The 9,347-nt window shown below is 49.7% G+C and overlaps 1 protein-coding gene across 1 annotated transcript in view; it reads right to left on the bottom strand.

Annotated features, from left to right (window-relative positions):
- Window positions 1–7,153: 7,153 nt before the first annotated feature.
- LOC138797582 (acidic leucine-rich nuclear phosphoprotein 32 family member B-like) overlaps window positions 7,154–9,347 on the bottom strand; it is a 28,678-nt gene continuing 26,484 nt past the window's right edge. Inside the window, exon 10 of the mRNA XM_069977924.1 lies at window positions 7,154–8,499. Coding sequence (XP_069834025.1) covers window positions 8,411–8,499 — 89 coding nt within the window. The 3' untranslated portion in view covers window positions 7,154–8,410. The remainder of the gene's footprint in view (window positions 8,500–9,347) is intronic.

Genomic DNA, 9,347 nt, shown 5'->3' with positions numbered 1-9,347 from the left:
TCACTAAATGGTGATAACAATGAGGACGAAGAGGAAGGAAGAAGGAACCAGGGATCTTCCTCTTCTCCCTCAATGGTTGTCTCAGTATCGGAGGCAATCCAGGCGAATGCCTCCTCAGCCGAGAACAACCTGTGGCCATTTTTTTGTTATTTTTTCTTTAGGATGCCTTCACACACACCGGATCCACACACTGCGGATCCAGCGCCAGTGCATCCGTATGAGAATACATACACGCAGCAGGAATGACATCCCGCTGCCTATATGTAAGTTAACCCCTTGCCGGCCGGAGCATACTTTACCTCCTCCCCGCTCCGGCTTGCTTTGGGGCTCCCGGTGTCTGCTCATCCCACGCAGCCAATCAGTGAGCTGCCCCGCCGCAGCTACTGATTGGCTGAGCGAGACGTCCTGCTGAGAACCCCCGAAGCAAACCAGATCGGGGAGGAGGTGATGTATGCTCCGGCCGGCAAGGGGTTAACTTACATACACGCAGCGGGATGTCATTCCTGTTGCGTGTATGTATTCTCATAGAGATGCCCTGGTCGCTGGATCCGCAGTGGATTTCGCTGCAAATCCGCAGCGTGAAATCCCCTGCAGATCCGGTGTGTGTGAAGGCATCCTTAGAGGGGTGTGTAAGTGTTATGCTTTTACACGTGTAAGTGTTAGTGTTTTATGTACTGTTTTTACATTTTATTTGTGTGTTTTTTAGGAGGGGAGGGTGGCAGCGGAGAGGGTAAGAGGAGAGGGTGGCAGCGGAGAGGGTAAGAGGAGAGGGTGGCAGGGGAGGGGAGAGGGGCGGCAGGACGGAGGGGAGAGAGGTTAAGAGGAGAGGGTGGCAGGGGAGGGGAGAGGGGCGGCAGGACGGAGGGGAGAGGGTGAGAGGAGAGGGTGGCAGGACAGAGGGGAGAGGGTGAGAGGAGAGGGGCGGCAGGACAGAGGGTGAGAGGAGAGGGGCGGCAGGACAGAGGGGAGAGGGTGAGAGGAGAGGGGTGGCAGGACAGAGGAGAGAGGGTGAGAGGAGAGGGGCGGCAGGACAGAGGGGAGAGGGTGAGAGGAGTGGGGTGGCAGGACAGAGGAGAGAGGGTGAGAGGAGAGGGGCGGCAGGACAGAGGGTGAGAGGAGAGGGGCGGCAGGACAGAGGGGAGAGGGTGAGAGGAGAGGGGTGGCAGGACAGAGGAGAGAGGGTGAGAGGAGAGGGGCGGCAGGACAGAGGGGAGAGGGTGAGAGGAGAGGGGTGGCAGGACAAAGGAGAGAGGGTGAGAGGAGAGGGGCGGCAGGACAGAGGGGAGAGGGTGAGAGGAGAGGGTGGCAGGACAGAGGGGAGAGGGTGAGAGGAGAGGGGCGGCAGGACAGAGGGGAGAGGGTGAGAGGAGAGGGGTGGCAGGACAGAAGAGAGAGGGTGAGAGGAGAGGGTGGCAGGACAGAGGGGAGAGGGTGAGAGGAGAGGGGTGGCAGGACAGAGGAGAGAGGGTGAGAGGAGAGGGGTGGCAGGACAGAGGAGAGAGGGTGAGAGGAGAGGGGCGGCAGGACAGAGGGGAGAGGGTGAGAGGAGAGGGTGGCAGGACAGAGGGGAGAGGGTGAGAGGAGAGGGGCGGCAGGACAGAGGGAAGAGGGTGAGAGGAGAGGGGTGGCAGGACAGAGGAGAGAGGGTGAGAGGAGAGGGGCGGCAGGACAGAGGGGAGAGGGTGAGAGGAGAGGGTGGCAGGACAGAGGGGAGAGGGTGAAGGGAGAGGGTGGCAGGACAGAGGGGAGAGGGTGAGAGGAGAGGGGTGGCAGGACAGAGGAGAGAGGGTGAGAGGAGAGGGGCGGCAGGACAGAGGGAAGAGGGTGAGAGGAGAGGGTGGCAGGACAGAGGGTGAAGGGAGAGGGTGGCATGACAGAGGGGAGAGGGTGGCAGGACAGAGGGGAGAGGGTGAAGGGAGAGGGTGGCATGACAGAGGGTGGAAGGAAAGGGGAGAGGGTGGAAGGGGAGAGGGTAAGAGGAGGGTGGCGGCAGGACGCAGGGGAGGGAGGCAGCAGGACGCAGGGGAGGGTGGCGGCAGGACGCGGGAAGGGCTGGCAGGACGCGGGAAGGGCTGGCAGGGCAGAGGACACAGGAGAGGGCTGCAGGACAGAGCACACAGGAGAGGGCTGGCAGGACACGGGGGGGGGGGGCTGCAGGACGGATGGGGGTCTGGCAGGACACGGGAGGGCTGGCGGAACACAGGGGGACTGGCAGAACACAGGGGGGGAGGGCTGGCAGAACACAGGGGGGGGGGGCTGGCAGAACACGGGGGGGGGGGGCTGGCAGAAGACAGGGGGGGCTGGCAGAACACAGGGGGGGGCTGGCAGAACACAGGGGGGGGCTGGCAGAACACAGGGGGGGGGCTGGCAGAACACAGGGGGGGGGCTGGCAGAACACAGGGGGGGGGGCTGGCAGAACACGGGGGGGGGGGGGCGAGCAGAACACGGGGGGCTGGCAGAACACAGGGGGGGGCTGGCAGAACACAGGGGGGGGGCTGGCAGAACACTGGGGGGGCTGGCAGAACACTGGGGGGCTGGCAGAACACTGGGGGGGCTGGCAGGACAGAGGACACAGGAGGGGGCTTGCAGGACACAGGGGGGCTGTCAGCTCGGAGGGGGGGGGCTGAAAACAGGAAGAGGGGCTGGCCGGACTGAGGGGTGGAGGGGAGGAGGAGAAAACACCGGGGAGGCACGGGGGGGGGGGGGGGGCGGAGGAAGAGGAGGACGACGGAGGGTAGGAAGAACAGGGAGATCAGCTGTCCTGATCTCCCTGTTACCGGAGACGGGGCGGCGGCGGCGGCAGCTTGGGGGGAGGAGGCACCCGGCACCCTCCAGGACCGCACCGGGTGCATGCTGCTCCCATCATCTCCTTCTCTGCTGCTGATTATCAGCAAGCAAAGAAGGTGATGATGGGAGTAGTAGTGTGGATCGCCGGTGATTGGCCGGCTGGCAGCAGCCGGCCAATCACGGGCGATCGGGGGGCCGGATCAACGGGCAGGTGATGCCCGGTCACAGCTGTGATTGGTGCTGTCTCTGACAGCACCAATCACAGCTCTTTGCCGGGGTCCGGTCCCGGAAATCCAGCAAATTGCTGTGATTGGCCGATGCGAAGTCATCGGCCAATCACAGCGATCGTCGTCACGGGGGTCAGGGAAACTGCCCCCTACGTGACACAGGAACATGGCTGCTGATAGAATCAGCAGCCATCTTCACCGGAGCGCCGCGCGAAATTTAAAGGGCCGGCGTACCGGTACGTCATGGGTCCTTAAGTGACAGTGATCCATGACGTGCCGGTACGTCATGGGTCCTTAAGAGGTTAAAGCGTAACTGTCATTTCAGGGTAATTTTTCTGAAAACATTAAATATCAACAGTACAAGCGATTTTAAGAAACTCTGTAAGGGTATATTCACACGGGCGGGCTCGCAGCGAGATTCTCGCTGCGAGCCCGGCAGGTCCTGTCAGTTCCCATAAACTACATACTTGCTGCGGTCTAAACAATCGCAGCGAGTATGTAATTATACCGCGCTTAACCCCTTCTACTCCCGCCGGCTCCCCCGCTGTAAGCAGCATACATTACCTGTCCTTGCTGCACGGGTCCGGCGTCCTGCTCTCCCGCCCGGCCAATCAGTGGCTGCGGCTGGGCAACACACTAATTGGCCGGACGGGAGAGCAGGACGCCGGACCCGTGCAGCAAGGACAGGTAATGTATGCTGCTTACAGCCGGCGGGAGTAGAAGGGGTTAAGCGCGGTATAATTACATACTCGCAGCGGTCGTTTAGACCGCAGCAAGTATGTAGTTTATGGGAACTGACAGGACCTGCCGGGCTCGCAGCGAGAATCTCGCTGCGAGCCCGCCCGTGTGAATATACCCTAATAGATTTTATGTACTAAAAAAGTTTCCTTCTGTACTGAAAAAGCAATCTCCCAGCCTCCCCCCTCACATCAGATGAAGCAGGATTTCTGTGTCCATTATGTGGCTATGGAGAGGGGAGGGGCTGTTAGGAGTGACTGAGCACGGAAGATTTCTGCACAGCACAACACCCTGCAATCTTCTCTCAGTAAGTTCATAGATAAGCACTGACCTTTCTGACATCTGAATTTAGCGTTTTAGGTGCCCAGAGAGTCTACAAACAGCTGACCTTCATGTCACCTCTTCCTGCTCCCTCATCTCCCTCAGCCCCTCCCCCCTTCATAGGCTTACAATGGAGAGAGCAGAGCCCATCTTCATTGGCTTCTCTGTAATGAAGACGTGTTTGCCTGATAATGCACAGATAAGAAGTCAGGGGGGGAGGCTGGGAGATTGCTTCTTGAGTACAGGAGGCGGCTTTTTTGGCTGATGAAACCTATTACAGAGTTTCTTAAAATCGCTTATACTGATTTCTGCAATAAAAAAAAAACATGACAGTTACGCTTTAATCACCGTCTGCTCATTTTCTCTTTACCTCCGTTTGCAGGTTGTGATGTACGCCATCTATTCTCCCTCAGTGCACCGCTCCATTATTATTTACATTTCCTTTTCCTTCATTTCGGACTTTGGAACACATACTGGGTTCCACAGACTGGATGTGACCTCAGTGACATCATTTCCTCGTGCGCTCCGAGAATGGAACTAATGCAGCGTTTGTCTTTCTGGCTGGGAGAATGCAGGATGTGCAATTTGTTTACTTTACAGGTACTTTTTTTTCTTGCAGATATCATAGCTGATTGTCTGGGCACTGTATGAGGTCATTGCCATCCACCCCCCAGTAGGAGGAGCTTAACCTTTGGCACCATATGGGGTTTTTAAACTGTAGACAAGACACTCAGATCTTGCTGTTACTTGCTGGAGCCAGCTAGTGTGTATTGGTTTGCTGTTCTGTCTTGCTGATTCCTCTCAACTTTAGTAAGTAGATTTGTTCTCCATCTTAGAAGCTATATACCTTTACTATATACGTATATTTCTCTCAGCCATGTCCAGAGATTCTGCTGGCCGCAAGTCCTCCTCAAAAAGGCATCATGATATGTAGACAATGTGAGACACCACTGCCTGATGACAGTGAGTTTACTACTTGTGCATCATGTGGCCCCAGGATTCAGGCATGACAAACACCCCTGTGTATTGTAAAAACATGCATTCTCCTGCGAACAGGTACAGAGTAATTTCTCTCCTTTGGGGAAAGATGAACCAACTATAGTCTGAACCAATAGTCTGTAAGCTGATGCATGCGAGCAGGGCCCTCACTCCTCATGTATGGATAATTATATGTAGATCTCTAATGTCTGATTTATGTCTATGTACATACCCCCAGAATTGTAAATACAAATTATTTTTCAGGATGTTGTAATCTGGGTCAATGATCTTGAACACAACTCTATCAACAGTGTAAAAGAATCCTTAACTCGTCCAGGTATTTAGATTTCTATAGAATTATAGACACTTCTATGGGGACAGAGATAATACAGATTGTTTCTTCTCTAGGAAAAGGTGATTATTCCTCTCCCTCAGCATGTCTAGAAGCATACAGAGACTTATCTGTGATATGTGCTATACAGTTCCCCTGCTCCCAGCATCTTATCTGTACAGTTCCCCTACTCCCAGCAGCTTATCACAGATGCTGCCCAGGCGGGGGCAAAAGATCCGTTACAGACATTCCACGCAGAACTTGTGAATGTAGCCTTAGGCCCCCTTCACACATCTGGAAAAGTCTGTCTAGATTTCTTATCAGAAAATCCAGACCCATAGGGCTACATTAGACTGCCTTGAGAATTTTTCCTGAAGGGTGTCCATTGCAGAAAAATAGCTCCGGATTTTATAGATACATCAGGAACGTGTCAAGAACTACAGATTAGTTGCACAACCCCAGCTTAAAGTGCCACTGTCATGCCGTTTTTGCATTATGACTTCTTTACACAGATGACAGGTAGTTTTTGCTTTTTTCATCCCTTATTTTAGGTCTTATGTCATGGTGCTTGTTCCAGTAAAAAGAGATCTTTTATCTGGATTGTGCTACCTGGGCAGAGTTTGCAGACAGCACCACCCCTCTGTAACATCAGTGCATAGTTTCCCCCACCCCCTCAGCAACCATTAGAAGAGCCTGTCTAAAGCCCCACACCAATGGCCACTGAGGGAGCACAATAATGCAAAAAGGGTTGACAGTGTCCCTTTAAAGAAAGGTCCTGCCAGGTGATATGTGCAAATAGAGCACCAGTGATATCTCACTTCCTCCTCCCCAGCACTTGAGTGGACCACACTGCTTCACAATATGCTGCTTCCTGGAGGTGTTCAGCAGGATAAGCAGGGAGCAGAAGTTGCTTGTTGCTGAAAGAAGAGGGGAAAGTCAGGCACAGCAGAGAGGAGTGTGTCAGATGTGGCAGCTGCAGCAGTTCAGGGATGTTTGTTATTTGGTTGCTAGGACAACACAGGGCACAGTAGAAATATTACCTGGAGGTTGATGAGCCCTGTCAGAGCACCCCCTGCTGGATCTAGGGCTCCACTTCACCCTCACCACCATCAGTCAGGCACAGGGGAGACTATAATACCACCATAAAAGGGCACAGGAAAGCCAGATTGCCATAGCACCACACAACTGTGCCCTGCTACTACAGTCATTACTACAATACTGTCTACTACTTCCCTCAATCGGAAAATGCTTTCAGGATTTCCTGATTTGTTTCCCAATGGTAAAAACTGATTACAGTCAGGAAACCCTGATACTTTTTTGAAGCCTCCAGATCAGGATTTTCTGACAGTAAAAACTGACAGACATGTGAACGGGACCAAATATGACAGAATTCGCCACCTATATCAGCTTGACACTGCCTTCTCCACAGGAGGGCTCGCGCGAGCTTTCCCATAGAGAAGCAGAGTCACACTGATGCAGGCGGAGAATTCAGTGACATTTGCTCAGTGTGAAAACTCTTTTAACACTCACAGGAAATACCTTTTCATTAGCATTTTAACCTATTAACGTGAATGTACCATCAGGAATGTGTGAATGCAGCCTAAGGCTAGTAACATGTTAAATACAATAAAATATCTCAAAGATTTGATCTGTTCCAAGAGTAACAAAAGCTAAAATGTGTATTTTCTCCCAGCCTCACTTTAACCAAGTGAAACAGCAACATGGCAGAGGGAGGTGCTGACCATAACTGTCAAGGTAATAAAAAGCAACATTTTAAAAACCCACATATTTTATTAAAAAGGCTTTCCGTAACAACTAAATACAAAAACATGGGTGTTAAATAGGTCAGAAATTCTTTATACATTTTTAGCTTAAAGTGATTTCCTCAACCCAAACTGACCAAATCCCCATGAGTAAAAAGGGAACATATGCTTAAATGCAGCATTTTGAAAATATTGGCAAGACTTGTTAGAACCTTATGCCATCACACTAAAAAGGGGGTAGGGTTGAGTGGTAGCATGATGTCTGTTTTCACACTTTACAACTTTAAATAACTGCAAGTGGCATAAGACAGGATTTGAGTAAAATAAATCTAAGCCATTTGCCATTTACAAAGCTTGGCAGTGCCACCCCATATTCAGGAGGTAGGGAATGTTAAGGACTGGAAAGAGCAACAATTCAGAAATTGGTATACCACCATTTTCTAAAAGACCTGACCAAAAAAATAGTGATTGAGATGCACACATGTATCCAAGTCATCACAATGTTTTAATGTGGCCTTCTAGAGGTTTGAAAAACTTCAAATTTGAATATGCCAAGACTAAGGCTATAAGCTATGATGTAATACAGTTTGCACCCATTACTGGGTTCAAAATGCTTATTACCTCACCAATAAAGCATTGCATATACAATGCTGGTATGCTCTGGGAGTAACTTTTGTGGTAAAGAAACCAAATTTTTGAAAGCTTGTACAAGGTTGTTAAATCTTATTGCCAAAAATACGCAGATGTTGGTTAAGCACATACATGACTCAGGAGAAAAAGCAGGACACATTAAGGCATGATTGAAAAAGAATGCAGGATAGAGGGGGACTGTCTTTGGAATCATCCTCAAATTTTTTTTTTTTTTTTTTTTTTTTTTTAACACCCATGCACCATTCACAGATCAGAGAGGAACCACAGAACTTTCACAGAAAATTCCAGGGGAGGGTAGGAAGGGAATATTAAAAAACAAAACCCACAAAAACAAAAGGGGAATTGAGAACATTCTATGATCTGACTCTGCAAATCGCTCAGGTGGCCATTTGTTTAAATAAAGCGGCAAACAATTTAATATTTCATTCAGACCAGAGTAAGTCTCATCTCTCAGCCCTACACAAAAATAGGGGGGGGAAAAAAAAATTGAACATTGAGGCTGACAGCTGTATACAGTGACCCATCAGCAGACAATGCCACATGCACTGGTGGCCAGCCCAGACAGTCCATAAGAAGGGAGGGGGGGGGGGGGGAATCCAGTAGCCTTTTGAGTCTTATTCATCATCCTCTTCCTCATCATCAAAATCATCTTCATCACCTTCATCTTCCAAATCCCTTTTTCGCTTTTCTCCCTGGGTAGTATCTGCACATACAAAAGTTCAGTGTTAGATTTGTCTGGTTAAGGTACACTGGTTTAGCATCACTATCACAATTTATAGACAAGCAAGTCTTTTGAAGGCCTTTGGAATACAGCACAGCCACATGTAGCACAAGTGCTGTGGATTTCCCTTAGCATTTAAAGGAGAAGTCCGGGCAAAAATTTTTTATATGTTACTTATGGAAAGTTATACAATTTTCTAATGTACATTATGGGAAATGCTTATCCCCTTCGTGCTGCAGCTAGTTTGGGCCTTAATGACCAGGCTAATTTTTCAAAATCTGACCTGTCTCACTTTATGCTCTTATAGCTGAGTGATGCTATAACGCATGCTAGCGATTCTGAGATTGTTTTTTCGTGACATATGGCACTTTATGTTAGTGACAAAATTTGGTCACTACTTTGTGTGTTTTTTGTGAAAAACATCAAAATATCATGAAAAATTTAAAAAATTAGCATTTTATGAACTTTGAAATTCTCTGCTTCTAAAAAAAGAAAGTCGTAGCACATAAATTAGTTACTAAGTCACATAAGCAATATGTCTTCTTTATTCTGGCATAATTTGGTAAACATATTTTACTTTTTTAGGGTGTTATGGGGCTTAGAAAGTTATCAGCAAATTATCACATTTTCGTGAAACTGATTTTTTTAGGGACCAGTTTCTTTTTTTAAATGGATTTAGAAGTCTGGTATCCTGAAAACCCCATAAGTGACCCCATTTTGGAAACTACACACCTTAAAAAATTAATCTAGGGGTATAATGAGCATTTTAACCCTACAGGGGCTGGAGGAAAGTATTCACAATTAGGCAGTAAAAAAATGGAAAATTTTAA

The sequence above is a fragment of the Dendropsophus ebraccatus genome, chromosome 7 (assembly GCF_027789765.1).
Source record: "Dendropsophus ebraccatus isolate aDenEbr1 chromosome 7, aDenEbr1.pat, whole genome shotgun sequence".
Taxonomy (NCBI): Eukaryota; Metazoa; Chordata; class Amphibia; order Anura; family Hylidae; genus Dendropsophus; species Dendropsophus ebraccatus.
This window is presented reverse-complemented; position numbering and strand designations above follow the sequence as displayed.